Source organism: Mercenaria mercenaria, chromosome 1, assembly GCF_021730395.1.
Source record: "Mercenaria mercenaria strain notata chromosome 1, MADL_Memer_1, whole genome shotgun sequence".
NCBI lineage: Eukaryota > Metazoa > Mollusca > Bivalvia > Venerida > Veneridae > Mercenaria > Mercenaria mercenaria.
The window spans coordinates 28678123-28701493 of NC_069361.1; the positions used below are offsets into that span (position 1 = coordinate 28678123).

Here is a 23371-nt window from a genome sequence, read left to right on the forward strand (position 1 = left end):
CCAGATAACCATGAGCCAACAGCGATGCTGCGAATATGGGGTAGATGAGAGAGAGAGAGAGAGTCTTGATTGGATTGTGTACACATATTCTATTTTTGTTGTTATCGTTTTTGAAATCATCGTAATGTTTACTTTAGTTTCATGCATGACTTCTACATCCGATTTTGACAGGTTTTTGATAAAATTTAATGCGTCTACCCATACATTGCGAATGTGTCAGGTTTTATCAAATAATGATTGATTATCTTTCTCACATGAAAGTAAACATTTTCTAGAAAACGTAAACAACATCAATTTTTGCAAACGAAAATTCAGACTGCGTAAATTGCTTTGGTATTTCGGTATCCTGATCTGAATGTAGATTGATATATTGAATTGCACATCGATATAGAAGTTAAATGTTATATTAAGCGCAAGCTTTTTTTACTTGCAACCACAGTTGACTCAAGTATTTTTGTTTTCCATTTGCATGCTTGAATACAAATGTTTTACCTGGGACCTCTATGGCCGAGTGGTTAAGGTCGCTAACTTTGAATCAGTTGCACCTCAAAGATGTGGGTTCTAGCCTTACTCGGGGCGTTGAATTCTTCATATGAAACCATCCAGCTGGCTTACGGAATGTCGCTGGTTCTACCCTGGTGATAAAATATTTTTGTAAACAATATGTGATTTCGATTGAAGAAAAATATCGAAGGTGTTACCAACAGTGTTCCTTTTGTGTTCGTGCATGCATATGTGCGTCTGTGTTTCTATTTAAGGCGGGCCTATTTGGCGATGTGCGGCTCTGGCAGTATTTGCCGTGCCTTATGCTTGCAAGGAATCTACCCTTACCATTTACAAGATAATTGCAGGAACAAATAAATCTATTTCAAAAACGAATTTGTTAAATCTCATGCAGATGATATTGTTAAACGAAGAACTTGAAATAGCCGCCTAACTCCCTTTAGGCTTTACATTTTATTGCATTTTTTTCACACTTTAAGTTTTATTTGCCCGGTGTCGAATTTAATTGTACGTACAGGCGTATCGGCGTATGCCCATGTACGCCCCTGTAATTGTGTCAGTGTGACGTAAAACCAAGCGTAAAAACAACAACACGAAAACCAACAAATGTTTCGCTGTCAACATAAGTTCTCAAGTTTCGTGAGATTCCGCATGCCATGATCCAGGGCCGGATGGAGGGGGCCCGTGTCCCTCCCCTACCCCCTCCAGTTGGCTGAGAAGTGACCTATAGGCCTACTCATATTACTCACCAAAGATTCACACTACTAAACCTATTTTGGTAAAGGAATAATTTTTCTCAAAATTTGTACCCAGAAACGCACCGGAGGTATTTCAAACTTTTCAAGGGGGAGAGCCCCTGACCCCCCCCCCCGAACCCCCCCCCCCCCATACACCCACACACACACATCAAGAGAGAAGTAAGGAGTAACCCCTCCATTATTAGATCTATATTAGACCAAAAACTGCACCGGAAGCAACCTTTTTATGCCGGTATTTCAAAGATTTCCAGGGGAAAGCCCCCTGGCCCCACTAAAATGAGGGGAGTACACCCACTAATAAATGCACCAGAGGACACCATTTCATACCCCAAAACCCCAAACATGGGCAATGGCATCCCCTCCAATACCTCGCTATGCACCTTGGCGGTGACATCTTCGTTCTAGACTGGTGCCACACCTCGCCCCCACTACGTCAAAAGTTTTTTATCCGGGCCTGTTCCGTATGATAGGATTCATTTGGCATGTGACTATATCACGGCTTATGTACATGACCGCAGTGATATTCTGTGTAGACTATACACTCAGTTCCAAAAGAAAGTGTGCACTTAGTTTTCTGTTATTTTTTCTCGGTTATTTTCATGAAAACTTATAATGTTTGGTACCAAAATTTAAATCAGTTCGTTAACAAATTGGTGTGCATTTTAGATTTTGAGTTATACCTGAGAGTTAGTGTATGAAAAAATGAAACAAAAACGTCGGGGAATTTTTTGAAATATTTAAACTTAAAAAGTGCACACTTTCTTTTGGAACTGAGTATAGTTGCATTAGTTACAAGTTGTGGCAATTGATACTGAGTATATTTTTGTATTGAACTTGATGAGTAGATTTACTTAATAAGCTAGTTTAAGGTAGCAAGGTACACTTAGATGCGAAAATTTTGGGCACGGACAGTCTTACATGTAGCGAGTCGCAATATTGCACTTCCCCTATGAGCAAAATTTGGGTGGCTATTTTATAAATTGCGTGCATGTTTTGTGCTTTTAATTAATGACAAGATCAGGATTCTCATACAAGAATAAAGAAAGTTATCAAAGCGAAAGGTTTACATCATCCATGAAAAATAGCGTGCCAAAATAATCAATTTTGCACCTTTTGAACAGTCTACAATGATCCCGCTGCAAGAACACTGTCCAATTTTATTGCATTTCTTAATTTAATAGTCCTTACTGAACGTCAGGACATAAACGGAATGGGGGCCCATCCAGCTCGTTTTTTCGGAAAATAACGAAAATGTTCCTGAGTATCAATCAACAAGCACAGAACCCTTCCGTGAATTGAATTTTTCCGCGAAATGGTGTCTCATTGATCATACAAAGCTACCAGCAGTTAGTTTTCCAACTGACATCAGAATTTTACAACCTATACACAGTACGGTAAAGTTCCTGCAAGTACGAATTTTTCGACTGAATATCTATATAAAGTTTGAATTGCTACAAATCATTTTTTAAGGAATAATTGTTTTTTGTGTTTTTTTTTTGTTTTTTTGTTGTTGTTTTGTGTGTGTGTGTGTGTGTGTGTGTGTGTGTGTGTGTGTGTGTGTGTGTGTTTTGTTGTTGTTATTGTTTTGCGTTCAACGTGTTTTTAGTTGAATTTTCGATATAGCTATGTAGATCTACTGTCCCGTTTGTGATAGAAGTATATGTTTCGTATACGTACTTCTTGGTGAAAAAAAAACACACACAAAAACACGTGTTTTATATCATCGAAAATGAAAGTAACTGACGCGTTTGAACATGCTACCCCTTCAAAAGGTCATTTGAGCCGCGCCATGAGAAAACCAACATGGTGCATTTGCGACCAGCATCCACGCAATCTGGTCACGATCCATGCTGTTCGCTAACGGTTTCTCTAATTGCAGTAGGCAGTTGACCAGATTGCGCGGATGCTGGTCGCAAATGCACTATGTTGGATTTCACATGACGCGGCTCATATATATTATTTTGTCAACAGGTCTATCATACATACCCATCAATAGCACAAAAATGTTTTAACATGCCACTTTGGATTTCACTGAACGGCCGAGCTTGAGAAATGAAGACGCGAGGATGGAATTGAAAAACTGGTATTATGTTATTATAAAGCAAAAAGGCAATTATTAATTTGTTTAACGTAGTCCCTTATATAGGCGGTTGTCTCAAATTGAAATATATATATTTTAAATCATTAATTTACCTTGATCGAACGGTCACTAAAAATAATGAGCACCAGTCAGTACACAAACATGTATACATGCTTTTTAAAAACAACCTTTTAACAGACTGTTATCATCCGAACCTTTGATACGATTATAAACAATAGTAACCAATAATGAAAATGAGTTAAATAGGTTGCGCGCATCTCCGCTGTCCCCAACTCTATTATGATAGTTACGGCTGAAACAATGATACGCACTTGACTTGAGACATGTATTTATTTTACGTCAATGCTAACGAGTAAGTATAAACACATTTTCAGAAAAAAAGCTGAAAACCTGAAACAGAAATAACTTTTAATTTGAAGTAAAATGTTAATTCAGGGTCTTCCGTACAAAAAAATACTACAAGTTTTTGACAAAGTTTGTTTTAATTTTCCATTTCTGTTATTCAACAATAAATATATCTGACGTCGCTAACTTTGAGCAAACCCCCAAATGACGTTTGTATGGACGCCGCCATCTTGAAATGAACGTCGCGTCATTTTACAGTCTATGGGGAAAAACATAAAATCTTGAATTTTAACTTCGTTTTACATTTTTTGAAAAAAATGAAAAAGGTGCCTAGAGATATTAACCGTCTGGTATTAACGATGTCATTTTTGACAGTTTTATATACAGTATAAATAAATTATCGGAGGTCCAAAATAAGGTGGGACAGACTATAGTATGAATGTCTTATAAAAAGGTTGTTGATGCTACATGCATAAATATGTATTTATTTCAAACAGGTTTCCAGCCGACTATTTCAACAACTTGATGGGTATGGTACTGTTTGCAGGAGGAATAGGCGGCCTATTTCAGTACCCATTGTTCCAGTGGTATGAGGCGTACGAGGGATCCTATACACATGTAAGTTGGCCTGTATTAAAAGAAAGTTAAGGTTGTAAAGCGCCAACACGCAGTTATTAAGGTACACTATAAAGATTAAAGTCTAATTTCGACAATTATTTACGAATTTCGATATGATTTCAAGTGTTACAAACTAAATTCATTCCTGTAACGCACGAAAACATTATCAGAATAATGACTATGATTGTCATATCTTCATTCTTAGAATGTCTGGGGACTTTGTCACAAATTGGACACTGATAAAATTACATCTTTGCAGAGACGCGCTATAAAAATAATTACAAAATCAAAGTGTAGCAACTTTGATGAAGTATTAAGAAATTCAAAACTTCTATCTTTTGAGAACAGGTGCAAATACCATATTTCATTATTAGTGTACAAAAGTAAAAGAGGATATTGTCCTATATACATTTCAGATTTACTACATTTTGTTCATAATGATCATTACAGTCTGCGCTCAATCGAAAATATGGATCTTTCTATTGTTAAACCTAAAACGAACTACCTGAAACAAACATTTAGCTACAAAGCTGCACACATACGGAATTCACTTCCTTCCTACATTAAACTTCATAATAATAATATAACTACTTTCAAGCATAATTTAAAGAATTTTCTCTTGTTACAATAGCTTTTAGCAATGAATAACTTGTAATTACAAGAATTTTGTTGAATTGATGTTACTGTATTCTATTCCAATAATAATAATATTCATACTATCTTATTATTCAAATCTGGAACTATTTATTATGTTATGGGACAGACTTTCTTTTTTGTATGTATCTTAATTGTCATGTATAATCTTTGTGACGCATTGTAATTCTTTTAAAACATAGTTATTGTTACATTACGTTTATTTAAGACTTCTTTAATTTGAGACGTGTTTGTCGAGAAAATTTAAGTAATTCTGATATGTGTATTTTGTATAAATGTTAAATTATAAATTGACTGTATGATTGTGTGTATGTGTGAATGTATATCAGATGAAGGCCATACTGGAAATAAGTTGTAAAATATCTGTATTTGTACACTTAGTATGTCACCTTCAGAAAATAAAGTTATTATTATTATTATTATTATTATTATTATTATAGAAATACTAGTAAAGTCCAATATGGATATAAATAACAGCCTGTTACCAAATTCCGAAAACCTTTTATGAAATTGCAACACTAACTTAAAATATTTTTAGAAGAATGTCACAAAACTTATCTTCTTTGAGTGTTAAACAGATTAAGTATTGATGTATTAGTTGATGGCAGTGTTTTCTTTCAGGTTAACTCTCTTCTACTCGTACTTCAAGTGTCTACGATAATCCATCCAGTTTTGCTATATATAAAGGGCTACCGGGATAGAGATACTACTTACAGAAATGTATATACACAAGAGTCACACTACCCTCGAGATGAGCACCTATAAACATTGCAGCACAATTGAAATTTTAGAAACCTGCTTCACTGTAATCGCTGTTATATACAACTATTTCACTATTTTTTTCAACAAGGCAGGCAAAAAGCAAACAGGTGGAAGGCCTTTATATAGTGTATTTTGCAAAGAATTCACCAAACATTTATTATTGTCATTTACAAAAATGGTTTGGCACAAAAATGATCCTTTATGATAAGTAATTTGACATCAGTTATGATGATCTAACTTAAAGTATAAATAAAAAATCAGTTAACAATTTTCGCTTAGTAGAAGTAGGTGTGTTTACTATGGAAGTATGATAAAAATTTTGAAAAGATCCTTTCCGTGCCTCTAGCATCTGCTTAAAAAGAATTCTATAATAGTTCCCATGTTCACAAATGACCAGAAATATGACCACACTGAGTCCCAGTACAAGGAGACCTTTTACAGCTTAAAGACTGTTATATAGCTTATAAAATATATGAAAATATCCTTTGGAAACATAGATCTCAAGCAAGCAACATACAAGGAGACTCTGTTTGATTGAGTCTGCTCACGAAAGGTTATGAAATATGCAAAACCTCTAACGTTATGTAAAATATAGATAATACAAGCTTTAAATGATGCCTCCCCTCTCGGAACGAAATTCCATATATAATGTATCTGTATTCCTTTGGTATGCATTTTGCTCACAGAAATTAATAGAAGATTCGATAATTATAAAGTATTACGTTTTCAAACTTATAAACATTTGAATCAGAGAGGTGACGTTTTATTTATTGATCGCGGCCGATGAGGCGATCATATTGAATAGGTAAAGTATATGCGCGCTGGGGAAAATATTTCATGATGGACCTGTGAATTCTTTACTTATGGATGAAACAGGTCTCATAAGCGTAAATACGACTTTTTTTCATCCTCAAGTAATAAGTAAGTAGACTCGCCCAGTTTAATCAATCTAGACGCATAATCTAACTCTATACATAGAGCGCCTACTTCACCCGATTCACATTCGGAACATTTTCACGCGTTTCGGGCTTTATCGTATGTTTAACATGGGATTTTTGAACCGTCCAAAGATGTTGGAATATAGAGAATCTGTCATTGGTCTTCGGTTAAGATCAGAAAATCCCAACCCGAGGGCGCACCGCTCAAGTCTTAAACGAGGCTGTGCCGAGTTTAAGACTTGAGCGGTGCGCCCTCGGGTTGGGATTTCCGATCTTCACCGAACACCAATGATGGATTCTATTTCTCACTTACCACAACAAAAACAATAAAAACAAGCATGCAAATATGGAACTATTTAAAACGCGGGAAATTTACGTCCGTAAGCAGAAGTGACGTCATGACATTTCAGTGACGCACAATAACAAAGTTCCGCTTTAGTTTTATCGTTTGTTAACGGTACGTTCTTATCATAAAGTAACGAATTTTGAATCGAGAAATACACTATAAGGAACGGAGAGAAAAGATAATATCCAATCTGATATCCAAACAATATCATCCTGGGCAGAAAAATGGCTTGTTACATTCAATCCCTCCAAATCAGAAGCCCTTTTAATTTCAAGAAAACGAAACTTTCATCAACATCCTCCTCTTCGAATGTTTAACCAGATTATTCCCGAGGTACTTGAACATAAACATCTTGGTGTTTTCCTGTCAAATGATTGTTGCTGGCATTCTCACATCAACTACATTGTAGAAAAGGCATGGAAAAGGGTATATATAATGCGGAAATTGAAATTTTCACTTGACCGTCGCTCCCTTGAAACCATATATATTTCGTTTATAAGGCCAATACTCGAATATGCAGACGTAGTGTGGGGCAATTGTACTAAGTATGAATTGGATCAACTTGACAAAATTCAAAATGAATGTGCTCGCATTGTCTCTGGAGCTTCCAAACTTGTTTCCTTGGAAAACCTAAAAAGAGAAGAACCCTGGGAGTCACTTTCCGACAGACGTTACAAACATCGACTTATCATGTTTTTCATAATGAAATCTAATCTGACACCAGCATATCTATCCTCTCTAGTTCCTGATTCTGGTGATAACTGCTACAACCTAAGAAACTCTGAAAATATACATGGTGTACCCGCTAGAACAACATTATATTTCAATTCTTTTTTGCCTTCTGTTGTATGTGATTGGAACCTACTGAGACCAGATATCCGTTATTCTGAAACACTTTCATCATTTAAAAGTAACTTAAATAAAAACAAGCAGCGCACTCCGGCCTATTATTACACCGGAAACAGGAAACTCCAGGTGCTCCATACACGACTACGAACAAAATGCAGTGCACTGAATCAACATCTTTACCTAAAAAATATTTCTCCCACACCATTGTGCCAGTGTGGACAGACTGAAACTAATTTCCACTTCTTTTTTGAGTGCAGAATTTTTAATCGTTGTCGATACGATCTTCTTGATAATTTGAGGAATTTTGTAATTGACTTGGATACTGTTCTATTTGGAAACCAGGACCTTTCTGATCAGGATGACATGACTATATTCACTCATGTACAGACATATATATCCGAAAGTAAAAGATTCTCTTAGCAACCCTGAGACATGCCAATACCTTGCCTCTTTCTCGTTTCTCTTCTACGTTTGACTTATTCTATCATTCAAAATTCACTTCCACTTTTATGTAAATATTTCTCTTCACCATGCATTGTTCTCCCCCTTTTTTTTTCTTTTCATCAGTAATGATTCATATTTTTTTTTCTTACACATTTTAAGACTATATTCCTAGCCCCGTTACAGACTTTAGTTCGATACGCTCATACAGTTATATTTTGTCCGCTAAGGAGAAGAATTCTATAAGACTTGTCTTTCATTCTTATCCTTTCCTGTTTTGCTTTCATCACAGTATGACATTTGTATCAATATATGCACTTCATTTTGGGAATAAATATGTTTAAACTAAAAGATAAAGGTACCTGATTTTTAATTATTTTACATAAATAATATGTATATTCAGTGCATGAAGTAGTCCGTCACAGGAGTGTGGGATAACCCATGTGAGATAAGATTTTCCAGCATTTCTAAAAATAGAGATTTTTCTGTCCGATAAGTGAGAAAATAATATCTGTCATGTGTTTACGAATCGGATAGAAATATCCGTCCCGAGGGTACCTGCGCATTGGGCGGTAATGATGCTTGCCGAATTACCGCCCATGCGCAGGTGGCCGAGGGACGGATATTTTCATCCGATTCGTAAACACATGACTGATATTTTTTCTTGCATATCGTATACATATTAGCATTTTATTCTGGCAGACGTTTTTCTTGCATACCGTATTTTACAAAAGGTAGAAATAGTTTCTTTTTAGCCCTCTTTCTTATAGTGGAGAATGAACACAAAGCGCGGGAAATTAACGTCCGTAAGCAGAAGTGACGTCATGATGTTTTGCGTTACGCACAATAACAAAGTTCCACTTTAGTTTTGTCGTTTGTAGCGTAACGTTATGTTTTTATGGTAAACTAACGTATTTTGAACCGAGAAATATACTATAAGGAATGGAGAGAAACTATCAAGGTACCTGCTTTTTTCGTATTTTACATAAACAATATATTATTAGTGTATGAACCAGTAGTTGTCATTAACGACACGAGAGTCATCTGGCATGGGGGTGCCAGATGGGTTTTGCCGGCATGGGTAAAATAACCGGAAACGTCAGTCCGATTTGCAAGAAATGTTTGTCTCATTGTTTATTTTTTTAAATAAAAATGTTACTGCTTTCATAGTTTACCACTTTTTTTCCACCCATGCCTGAAAAAACAGTAATGAGTTTGTACACTGTTCAGACAATTGTGCTCTGTTGAAATTTAACCAAGCATAAACAGAAAGCATGATATGTCACCATGCGCAGATCCAGAGGGGTGGGGGGGGGGGGGGTCCGGACCCCCTCTGGAAAATCTTTAAAAAAAGGAAAGAAGACAAGAAGGAAAGAAAATGTTTTTCGAAAAAGGCAAAATTAGGACTGCATGTAAAGTATATGCGGCTGCTGCTACATACGACCCCGACATAATTCATATTATTTATCTAAAAGAAACTAAACATTTTACCTTCAAGAAAGCTTGATTTTATCATTTTCTCAAATTTAACAGGTTATTTCATAAAACTGTCCCAGAATGCAAAAAATGAAGTGCTAAATTTCAAAATTTCCAGGGGGGGGGGGAGTGGGGCAGGGGATCGGACCCCCTCTGAGAAAATTGGCTGTGTCCGTGCATGGTCACTATACCTGTCCAGTACTGGACATTATGGTAAACGCTTCTTTCCTGCACAAATGACAATTTCGCAACTTCTGTCCGGTTTGTACAAATTTCTGGCCGCGGTTAACCATTTGACTTGTTTATTCATTTGGGTTTATGGCGCACCAACACAGTATAGGTTATATGGCGCCAAACAGGACTACAAATTTTGGTTTCACATCTCATTTACATCTAAATAAAAAAGGTGTCGTTTTACAAAATTGTAAAGCTTTAATTCCTCTACCATCTGGTAAACAGATATAGATACTTTTTGAAAAACACGTAGGTGTTACGTGTGCATTTTAGTTTTTTTATTTTCATCTAAAATAATACTGATTATAGTGGAAATTTCACTGAGTATTTACATTCAGTAGTTGTATACGTTATAACGCATGCATTACTGTTTCCTTTTGATAAATCTTGACATGTATGAATATATTATCAACAGCACTTGATGAACTCAATAACTGATCGGAATAGATTTAGTCAGAAAGTCTGGTGCAACATCTTCTAGCCTTTGACAGCATTTGAACTTTTGAATAGAAATGATTATTTTGCAAAATATGTTAAGTGACAAAATCGTATTGAAATCAAATGCACTAAAAAGATATCCTTTTAAAGAAATGAGCGCTTTCTCACGACAAGCAGCACAAACAACAAATTAAGCATTTTATTTGCTTTACGATTTATTTTTGCAAGTATTACAGCCATTGGTACTTAGAGAAAATAAACCTTCATTATATATAAATCCAATGTATTGATAGGCAGTACTTTTCTATAATCACAAGATGAAATTATTTAAACATCATATGGAATTTTTTAACGTGAAAAAAACATAATCGAATGAATATTATGTAATACAATTACCGCCTGATGCTTTTAATAGAGCACCAGCTTAACTAGTTACATGCTCTACGTTACTTTTCAACATAATCAAGACGGAGTTTTTGTGACAAGAAAAAAAAATTGTTTGCAGCTTTTCTGTGTGTAAATCAAACTAGATACTGAATAAAATAAAACTGGAAAATATAATTAGATCTACTGTATATACTGTTAAATGTTAACGATTTGATTTCATAAGCATCGCAAATAGTTAATACTGGACTTGAACTAATCCACTGACACATAAGCTTTTGAAGAGAAATCTCAATTTAATTTGATATGTAAAGGTATTCTCTTTCACCTTTGCAACAATCAAATGAGTGAAAGATTTCAAGTATGTTTTTCTTGCTCGCAAATGAACTATCAAAGAAGCAATCGCGTGATGACTGTATTTAAGGTATTGGACTCGTAATGAATTTCAGTTAAGTAATCTCTCAGGTATGCTATTTCAGTATTCACCAGCTATATGCGTGTTTTTGCTACATTTAAGACCGTAGAATGCCGAACTGGTTTAGGTTAAAACGTAATTACACGAAAACTGCCGAGAGTCTTTACGGGGCTATTATTTCAAAGTAATAGTCCACATATCTATAATTTCAAATACTTACCACTGAAGATGTTTTATCTTTTTTTTCTTTCGAAATTACTGTGACAGACGTTGTTGTCATCGATGGCGAGGAAGTAATAATGATGGATGATGATAATAATAATAATAATAATAAACAAACATCATAAATACTTTATCCAGGCCTTAAATGCAAGATGCAACCTTTCTATTAGGTATGTAGAGGAAGGGAAAAGCAAAATATCAAAAGAAACCTAGTCTGCTGTCTTGTTTCTCCTGAACTTCGGTTTATTATGATGCTAGTGATGAAAGTCTTACAACCAGATGAATGAGGGTCCTCTGCCAATCTGACTAAAGTACTTGATCTTCTAAACGAAGATCTGAGAACGATCCATTCACATTCGTCTTCTGTATATTTTGGATTTCCAATATTGCTATTTTTATTTTCGCAAATCTATTTTTATTTGAACCAATCAGACAACTTGTTCGAATGTCAAAGAGTAAGAAAAATTTGCAGTCAATCCAGGGCTCGAACCCGGGACCTCTCGCTTACAGAGCAAGTGCCCTACCGACTGAGCTAACTGGCTATCCGACATCTTGCGACATAAAAATTGTAGATATCAAAAACCAAGGCTTTTTAAAGCTTGCAGAATGTTGTAAGTTAGCTTTTGATTGGCTAGCGGAAGGGTCGCCAGAACGAGGCTATCGATAGCTCGTTGTCAGATCCTAAGCGTACCGTATTAGGAGATGTACTTTAGTCAGATTGGGTCCTCTGCAGGAAAATAATGATATGCTAAACACTAAATCCTGCATTCTGGTGAGTTTTTGGAGAAGAAATCTCAGTCATTAAATGAAGTTTCAGAAGAGTTTTATTCTTTTTACCTAAAGTTAACGTTACATTCTATTTACAGAGAGTTTAAAGATGTAAATGTCATTATTTACATTCTGTTGGGTTTCTTTTTTCTTCCATGTGTCAATTGAGTTTTCAGGATAAAATCATTAGAACGGTCTTACTAAATCGAAAGATTATACATCTTTTATTCAGTTAGGTTTGTTGGGTTTAACATCACACCGACACAGTTATAGTTCATAAGGCGACTTTCCAGCTTTTAATATTGGAGGAGGTCCCAAAGTACCCCTCCGGGCATTATTTTATCAGGGACGGGCACCTGGGTAGAACCACCAATCTTCCGTCAGCCAACTAGTTGGTTTCCTCACATGAAAAATTCTACACCCCTAGTGACGTTCCTACCCACGTCGGTGAGGGGCAAGTAATTTGAAAATTTGAATCACTCGGCCACAGAGGCCCCATATATATATTCTGTGTACGTGTGTGCGCACGTTCGTATGTGTGTGCGCGTGTCTTTGTACTGAATTGTGACATAACAAAATGTATAATCCTGTAACCACTTATCATGATAATTAAATTCAGTTGTTTACATAATCTATGTTGCAATCTCCAAGTGACAGAAAATAAAAAAAATGGATCCATTTGTATTAGCACTATTTACAAGCATTTCAATTATTTTCTACAATTATCTCTTGATTATCCAATTTTACGACATTAATATACATCTTAAACTATTGAAAGTCGAATTGTATAAATCCCGCACGATAACTTTTAAAAATTATGATTTTTTTTTTCATTAAAACGTTTCAATACAGAAAATATTTTTGTATAACATTACAGTATACACTTTTATTATATACCTATACACATTCTGTAAAAAATCGGCTTGTATTTCACAATCAAATATGAACAGACAGACAAAAATTCCGTATTGTATCTTTCAAATTCCGTATTGTACCTTCCGTATTGTATGCTGCCGGACTATTTTCATTAATATGCATGATCCGACACATTTCTATAAATAGCGCACATAAAAAATTCACTAAGTTCCATTTAATATCGATAAACATTGAAGATTTCGCTCAAGAACAAAACAATAATCAAAATGGTAAATGTATATAATAAAAGGGTCATTATAACAGTAGCTAGATCTGGGACTTTGTATTCGGCTCTCGTGGATTTTGCAAGGTCGGATCACACTCGGCGCTTGCGCGCCTCGTGAGATCCGATCTGGCAAAATCCACTCGAGCCGAATACTGCATCCCGGATCAAACTACTGTTATAATAACCCTATTAACTTGTATCATTGACAACCTTTCTGAGTTCAGAGATGCATGAGAACCATAACAATCAAACAATAATATAAACCCTTTACGTAGTAAGGGAAATAATTCATATTGCAATACTATTTTACCTGTATTGGTTGTATATTGGTATTGATTATATTCAATATATACTACATTCAAGTTCTGTTTATAACAGTGTATTGTATTTAACAATAACAATGGTATAATTTCGTTAAACATGTCGAAACCAGACGATGAACCAGCGAAAGAAAAAATTGAACAGAACAGAACAGAAGAGAACACAACTTTATTAACTCAAATCATATACATGACACATGAGTATACAGTGAAAATAATGTTTTAAATATTTTGCGACATGGTATAGGTATACATTAGATATATTTTCAAGTATACATTTCTTATATAAGTACAAATGTAGAAAAGTTGAAGAAAACTAAAAAAAAACGATCATTTAACCAGATGCAGGTAAAAAAAAAGAAGAATTAAAAAAGAATGAAAAAAAAAAGAAAGAAAAAGGGGGAGAAACCTTTATGCTATCGTTTATATCAATTCAAAAGAAAAAGAATCGCTGTATTGGAAAAAAATAATAATTTCTATAATGCAGTAGAAATAAATGTAAGGTAATTATCGGATTTCAATGACGACCGGTATTTAAAAATCATGCAAGTCGTGCGTAAAAAATTGTTTTGACGGCTAAGGGTGGAGTTATTTTCATTCAAGGGTTTTGATACGGTTTAGTCGTGCGTTTTTTCATTCATTATTATTCAAATTAGATTCTGTTAAGTGTTTTGATTGGTTATTGACATTTTTAGCTCGACTATTCGAAGAATAGTCTAGCTATTCTACTCACCCTGGCGTCGGCGTCGGCGTCGGCGTCGGCGTCACACCTTGGTTAAGTTTTTGCATGCAAGTACATACAGTTATCATTTAAAGGCATATAGCTTTGAAACTTATTTATTCTTTTTCTAGGTCAATTACCAACCTCACTGGGTCAAGTTCCATAACTCTAACATGTATTTTGAGCAAATTATGCCCCCTTTTGGACTTAGAAAATTCTGGTTAAAGTTTTACATGCAAGTTACTATCTCCAAAACTAATGTAGATATTGAATTGAAACTTCACATGTGCCTTCGGGGTTATAAAACTAGTTGATAGCACCAAGTCCCATAACTCTGACCTTCATTTTGGCCAAATTATGCCCCCTTTTGGACTTAGAAAATTCTGGTTAAAGTTTTGCGTGCAAGTACATACAGCTATTACTAAAAGGCATATAGATTTGAAACTTATTTTTTCTTTTTCTAGATCAATTATCTACCTCACTGGGTCAAGTCCCATAACTCTGACATGTATTTTGGCCAAATTATGTCCCCTTTTGGACTTAGAAAATTCTGGTTAAAGTTTTGCGTGCAAGTACATACAGTTATTACTAAAAGGCATATAGATTTGAAACTTATTTTTTCTTTTTCTAGATCAATTACCTTCCTCACTGGGTCAAGTCCCATAACTCTGACATGTATTTTGGTCAAATTATGTCCTCTTTTGGACTTAGAAAATTCTGGTTAAAGTTTTGCGTGCAAGTACATACAGCTATTACTAAAAGGCATATAGATTTGAAACTTATTTTTTCTTTTTCTAGATCAATTACCTACTTCACTGGGTCAAGTCTCATAACTCTGACATGTATTTTGGGCAAATTATGCCCCCTTTTGGACTTAGAAAATCCTGGTTAAAGTTTTACATGCAAGTAACTATCTCCAAAACTACTACAGATATTAAATTGAAACTTCACACGTGTCTTCGGGGTTATAAAACTAGTTGATAGCACCAAGTCCCATAACTCAGACATGTATTTTGGGCAAATTATGCCCCCTTTTGGACTTAGAAAATCCTGGTTAAAGTTTTGCGTGCAAGTACATACAGCTATTACCAAAAGGCATATAGCTTTGAAACCTATTTATTCTTTTTCTAGGTCAATTACCAACCTCACTGGGTCAAGTTCCATAACTCTTAACATGTATTTTGAGCAAATTATTCCCCCTTTCGGACTTAGAAAATTCTGGTTAAAGTTTTACATGCAAGTTACTATCCCCAAAACTAATGCAGATATTAAATTGAAACTTAACATGTTTCTTTGGGGTTATAAAACTAGTTGATAACATCAAGTCCCATAACTCTGATATGTATTTTGGTCAAATTATGTCCCCTTTCTAACTTAAAACTCTTTTGATATTTCACATTTTGGGTAATAATTTCCTGCTTCTGTGACAATATTTCGAATAGTCGAGCTTGGCTGTCTTACGGACAGCTCTTGTTTATTGTAAGATTAATGCGAGCGGCAGACAATAGTGATTCAGTCTGGATATTACGACCTTGTAAGTTTTGTTTTGTTTTTCTTTTATTTATTGTGTTATGAACCTTTTCTATAATATATGTTAGCACAAAACATTATTTAAGATGATTTATATGGTCTTATAATAACTTAATAATGAGGCTTGAAAAAATCTAAAATAATCTTGATAAAGAGACACAATTTTCTTAATTTGTGCGGCGAATTTCGTTGAGAAGTTGTCGGAATTTGATAATATTTGGGTATCTATAAAAGTACGTCTGAATGTATTTTGATCGTTGTTCCTTGAAAATAGGACATATAAGAAGGTAATGCATTTCGTCACCGGTATCATTCTTATCACATAGAAAACACTTGCGATCTGAAATGTCAATTCCTTCCCATCTTCCAACTTCGACTGGCAAAAAATGATTACCTGTTCTGTATCTTAGTAGATAAGTAGAAAGTGACTTATTTAATTTCAAAAGATAATTTTCAAGGTAAATCGACTCTTTAAAGATTGAATAGTTTTGACCTTTTGACGATTGTTGCAAAGATGCATTCCATTTTTGTAAATATTGGTCTATTAATGTTCTCTTAATTGTGAATTTGACTGTTTTGCACAATAATGTTTCTTGGTTATTCCAAATATCTATTCTTCCTGTGTTTGTAAATATGTTTTTTATATAATTTATCCATTTAGAGTTAAAGTCTGGTAGGTTTAACATAAACTGGTATATCTTATAGGAAAGTTTATCTTTACTACCTGTGACAATCCTATTCCAAAAACCAATCATTCTTGTTTTTATTGTGATATCAATAGGGTATCTACCAAGTTCTGCAAATAGCATGTATATAGGTGTACTTTTTCTCAATTTTGTAACATATCGTAAAAACTCGCAGTGAACTTTTTCAATTAATGATGTATTTTCGTAACCCCAAATTTCGCTTGAGTATGTGAGAATTGGGAGTACTGTGTGATCAAACAGTTTCAGTATTAGATCCATAGGCAACTGTATATTATTAACTCTCATATAAAGGAAATGAAGTGCTTTTCTGGCCTGTTCGGCTAAGTGCTTCCTTGTATTTAAGAAACTACATGAACTTGAGAAGTAAGTTCCTAAATATTTATATGTTTTAACAATTTCGAGTTCCGTCGTACCAATTTTAAATGAAAAACGGCGTGTATCTCGTGCACCAAAGATCATCACTTTATTTTGTTTATGTTAACCTGAAGTTGCCACAAATTACAATATTCAGTAAAGTCATCCAAACATTTTTGTAAAGCTACTGCGTTATCTGCCAATAGAATGGTATCGTCTGCGTATAAAAGGATTACAATTTTCAACATATTTACTATTTCTTCGTTTATTTGACCTAGACTTATTCCTGAATTATCCCTATTGGTAAGAAATTGTTCCAAGTCATTCAGAAATAGGGAAAATAGCACGGGCGATAAATTTTCTCCTTGACGAACGCCAGAGTTACATATGAAAAAATCAGAAAAGTTCTCTCCTGAAGAGATACACGACTTAATGTTACTGTACATGTTTTGTGCCACTCGGAGGAATTTGCCTTTTATATTGTTATTCGTGAGTTTACGCCAAAGACCAGCTCTCCAGACGGTATCAAAGGCTTTTGTAAAATCCACATAAGAACAGAACAACATTTTTTTCTGGCTTCTTAATATCTCTACTAGTGAGTTTAAAACAAATATATGGTCTGTTGTTGAATAATTCTTTCGAAACCCAGCTTGATTTTCCAATAATATGTTGTTTACTTGAATAAAATCATTTAGACGGTTGTTCAAAATTGACGTGAAAAGTTTTCCCACGCAACTTAAAAGAGTTATCGGCCTATAGTTTCCAGGGTCTTGTGAATCACCCTTATTTTTATATATAGGTTTGATTATTCCCTCTGTCCATTTGGATGGAATTATACCATTATCTAGGACTAAATTAAACAGTTTTTCATAGATAGGTAACATTTTAACAAAAGTGCATTTAATATACTCATTTAATATCCCATCAATCCCAGTTGCCTTGTTATTTTTCAAACCCTTAATAGCTTTTTCAATTTCTACTTTTGTAATTGGAATATTAAGGCAACTATCATCCCTATCAACAACGTTTATTAAATCATAATCATCGTCATCATTTTATTCATCAATATTGTTTATGTCCTTGAAGTAATTATACAAATCCTGTAGATCAGGAGGGTCAACTTGTTTCTTATTCTTAATTCTATTTAGGTAACGCCAGTAATCGTTTGGTCTTTTGCTGTGCATTTCACGAAGTTTTTCCTCATTTTGCTTGTTGTATAAATTTTGATATCTGTTCATAGTATTTTTATAGGATTGGCATGCATTTTTTAAAGCTATATCGTTATATTCAGACGGATATTTTTGAAACTTCTTTCGAGCTTTATTATATATCTTTCGAGCTTTCTTGCAATTTATACCGAACCAAGGCTTCTTTTTACCTAGCTTATTTATATCAAATTGTCTACGTGATTCAAAGGTTGTTTCTGCACTTTTAAGAAAAATACAAGAAAGTTCATCTGAAATCATGTCTAAGTGCAAGCTATCAATATTTTGCCCGTTGCTGTAATCATTAAGCATTTTTTGTATGTTTGTAACATCTATTTTATTTGCAAATTCCTCAACTTTGGTTGGGTTCCAATTTGGTCTGTTTATAGCCTGAACATGATTATTATCTAATTTGGTGCATTTCGTTACAATATTGCAGTTCAAAACCGCGTGACCATCCGAGTACAATTGATCTAAACTAATTATTTCAAAACTATTCAGTAATTTAAAAGCTTGTACAGTTGCAATACAATAATCTAGTACCGATATATTTTTAAAAGTCATTCTGCCTGGAACATCTTTGCCAAACCTACCATTTACAATAATGAGATTATTATTTTTACATATTTCTATAAGTCTATAGCCATGATTATTAATTTTTTTGTCTTCAGAATTTCTTTTCAGCTTAATGCCGTTAGTTTCTAATGAACTTTTTTGGTCAATAAAACTAAAAAGATCATCATCCATATCAAAAATATCTGACAAAAAATCGTCACAAGACGTATAATCACATAGTTCAGCAGTGTGTGCATTGAAATCGCCAGAAATGTATATATAGTCATTTTCACTTCTCATTGATGCTATCTCTGTTTCCAACAATTCGAACTCATCGTTATCATAGAAACGTGATTGTAATGGGGGTACATATGTTATACCAAAAACAACATCATGTTCAAGCATGGTACATGCCTTGGAAAGTTTAAGCCAAAGTACGTATTCAGACTCGGTTTTGAGAACTTCAACAAAATTACTGAGACTGTTTTTAACAAATGCGCCTATTCCACCTGATTTCCTTATGTATTTTTGCTTTCTCGGTTTACTTATGAAATGGTAATTTGGGACAGAGATAACATCAGTGGGATCTAATTTTGTTTCTGTAACAAAAAATAAGTCATATTTACTAATCAACTCTACGAAATCTGGAAAGTTAGCTCTACGTTTGAGGCAACACACATTTAATGTTCCGGTTCTCAAAGATTGTTCTACACTGCTGCTTTGTATGTTCATATTGTTCCTACTCTGGGATATCCCCCTGAATTCCTAATGTTCAGCATCAACAGACACTTGTAGGTCCACAGGACCTTCGGATGCCCCCTGACGGATCGGTGGATTCGATTCGGGTGGTCGATGCGTCATATCCCGCTGCTGGGTCTCCAGCTGCCTCATTGCTTGACTGTATGCGTCCATACGATCGCTCGTAGCCGATTCACTATCGGAAACATCAGAACTGATCTCGTCCTCGCTTGATTTATCAGAGTTCATATGGAGGTCATTTTCGGATTCAACGATACGGTTCAGATGTCTGTTTTTCGCGTCCGACCTGTATGTGGTTGTTGGTCAGCTCATTGCCATGACAGCTTTCCAGTCCGAGAATTCATCCCTAACAACCTTCTTTTTCACCATCAATTTTGCAGGAAATCCGATGAAGACAGTTCCCTTCTTATTTAAGCTTTTTTGTTGTTTGTATTCAGGCCATAATCTCGACCGAGCGTTCACTATTTCTTTCGGGTAGTCATAAGATATAATCTTAAATACGAAAAAGGAAATAATTGGTTGTTGTAAATGCATGCTTTGGATGGTTCCTATATTTGTTGGTGTACTTGCATGCCTGATTGGAGGGATTTATGTCCATGTACAAAGGAACGAAACTCCAGATCATATTACGAAGACGCTTGGAGATGTTGAAATCCAGAAGTTTGAGGTAGTTAGTTTATACTGATTCATTTTAGCTCGGGTGCTAAAAGTTTATCTGAATCGATTTTGTATTTCCACATAAATTACCCAAGAAATCATGAAATACATTCTTCAATGTAAAAGCTACCTATATTGCAAGTGGTCAACAAATTAAATTTATTCTACCTCGAAGATTGACTATTGCCCTTTAAAAACAAACATTTGACTTTGTCTTAGACAATCAGTTATTTGTGAGGCTAAATTGTCGGTTTTCGTAGCAGAATAATTTTAATCATTGTCAGCTTTATATGTAGCTAGTTGTATGATATTAAGGATCCAGTGGACTGTAGCCCGGTGCCGAACTTTTACCCTCTCCAGACTTAGTCTTCTATAACAATTTACTGATAAGGGTAAACAGTGTACACTTATTGAATGTTTTGTCAGTCAATAGTAAACATTATTGCCCGAGGTCCGTAAGACCGGCAAGCTATTAAGTAAGTGTTTTATTACACGACAGCAGAAATTAATTTTCACAGATTTTTGTTTGTTTGTTTTTTGTTTTTTTTTTACTTATTAGCCATCAAACATGTATTGAATATAGACTGGTCATATAGCACAAACTATGGGCCGCCGATTTATATACATTGTTGTTTACTTTTCATTTCTGAAAAAGTCATAACATTGGACGCTAAAAAGTAAATAATGGGATATAATTTGCCCGAGATCGTAAAAAGATCGTGTAAATGATACCTCAATGTGAAACTATTACCATCTAAAGGCTTCCTTTTGGTAAGTAGTTCACCTATGAAATATTCGTGACAGAATATTTTTACCACTCTGCGATAAAGTGTGTACTATCTGCCCATCATCGAACAAGGGCCGAGTAAATTATAGACATGTGCCGAACTACTATACCCACTAGTGACAGCATTGGGCTATACCTATTCACTATTTAGCAGTAGGTCCTGGTCGGATCAATGAAGTTTGACTATTAAAATTGTTAGGCAACCGTGTATAAATGTAGTCCATAAAGTAATCCAATGTGTAGAGTAATAGGATTTATAGTGATTTACATGCATATTTATAAACAGAGCTTAGTTAAACCTGTGTTTAACAGTTATTGAAGAAGCTGTCAAAGCTTGAGGAGAGACAAGAAACGCTGCAGGTGACACTGGACAAACAGAAAGACCTGATCAATAAGCTACAGGAGGAATTAAGAAGTAGGGAAAGACAGTTTACATGATTATTTTAGGGACGCATGCGTTAGTTTTAGGTAACAAATTTCCCAATAATAGAATTTGTTCAAACTTTGTATATGAACACAGTGTTATGTTAGAAACAGAATATTAAAAAATATCGAATGTCAACATGCTTGTTCAGGAGTTATCTGCCCTTGAATATGTAAATTTGAAGAAAAATCCAGTTTTAAGGGCAGACAACTCCTAAACAAGCACGGTGACATATGATTGTTTTTTGGTTCTTTTTACTTTTCTGTTTCTAACTCATATGCAAAGTTTGAAGAAATTCTATTATTGAATACCGTGTTTGGGAGCAAGAACTGTTATAATTTGAAAAGTATATAGAGCTAAAGTTTCTCTTTCCATGCATTTGGTAGATTTTTGTCTGTTCACAACAGACCTTTATCTTCCATGTTATATAATCATGTTTATTATATTTTATAGATACTATAGTGAAATATATTTATGCTATTCGGTGATATATTTGAAAAAATCAGTGAGATATAGTTTCAAGCTTTGTGTATTATTTCTAATTTCTTCCGTGAGACGGGGTGAAAATTGTAGTTGCGCTATGTTGGTTATATTCTATTTCTGGACTCAAATAAAGATACTTTACGAGAATTTCATAATTTTATGCTGTAAATAACAAATCGAAATGGAACTTAATGTCATGTGCGTCTTTGTAACGCCACACGTCGTTTGACGTCATTATCGTTTACGCAAATCTGTTTTTCCGAGTTGAGATTAAAATCTGTTGCTACTTGCATGAATGCGTTAGAGAGTTACAAATAATCAAAGGTATAAGTAAATGTCGGTAATTAGTGCGTGAACGAAAAAATCTATTGTTCATACCTTTATAGATTTTTTAAATCTAATTTACTTAGTCTTGCGTGAATATTTGGACATCGAGGCGTTACGCTGACGTCATCATGTTGTGCGGCCGTTGCGCGGGCGAAATGATTTAATTTTTGTTAAAACCATATTAAACATGTAATAGCGAAGATTTGTTTGTTTTCACATTCATGTAAAACGTATATATCACATGTTATAATTATTATTGATAGAACGTGCGATATATACATCTTACATTTGAAAACAAACATAATTTCTATGTTTATCCTTTAGTCTGAACAACTGCGCAAATTGTTATTGCGCTTTTATCGATTATGAAAAGGCCTTTGATACAATAGCTTGGGATGCTTTATGGTACAAATTGATTGAAACTGGTGTTAGTAGTAAAATGGTAACAATGTTAAAGTCCTTATATCAAAAAGTGTCAGCCTGTGTTAAAGTGCATGCAAATTTGTCTGACTTTTTTGATGTGTGGCTTGGATTGAAACAAGGGGAACCACTCTCGCCCATACTTTTTATACTGTTCGTAAATGATGTAACAGAAAATCTTGATTTTAATTCATTGACTGAAACAGACCATAACTTATTGAGCATATATATGTCATTATTTGCGGACGACATGGTGTTGTTTACCACTAGCGCACAAAGTCTACAGACACAGTTAGACAGCTTATATACATATTCCCTTAAATGGGGTTTAAAGATAAACGTTAAGAAGACAAAAATTTGTGTTTTTAGAAAAGGGAGAACAAACATTAATTATAGTTGGTATATTAACAATGAAAACATTGAAATTGTAGATTCATTCTGTTATCTCGGGGTAAATTTCAAATACAATGGGTTGATGATATAGGTGCAATGAAATCTTTGTCTGGCCAGGCATTAAAAGCTATAAATAGTTTATACTCTATTTTCACAAGAATTAAGTTCGATGTTAAAACCAAGTTTTTACTATTTGATAGAATGGTTGAACCTATTTTACTCTACTGTGCGGAAGTATTCGGTGTTTACAAGACAGATGTTTTAGACAGAATTCAGATAAAGTTTTGTAAAAAGATTCTAGGAGTTAAACCATCTACTCCAAATATGGCTGTTCT

At 34.5% G+C, this 23371-nt stretch overlaps 1 protein-coding gene across 1 annotated transcript in view; it reads left to right on the top strand.

Moving 5' to 3' along the window:
* The window catches only part of LOC123542782 (equilibrative nucleobase transporter 1-like), a 32671-nt gene extending 26659 nt beyond the window's left edge, over positions 1-6012 (top strand). Inside the window, exons 9-10 of the mRNA XM_045328783.2 lie at positions 4206-4326; positions 5602-6012. Coding sequence (XP_045184718.2) covers positions 4206-4326; positions 5602-5745 — 265 coding nt within the window. The 3' untranslated portion in view covers positions 5746-6012. The remainder of the gene's footprint in view (positions 1-4205; positions 4327-5601) is intronic.
* The last annotated feature ends 17359 nt before the right edge of the window (positions 6013-23371 follow it).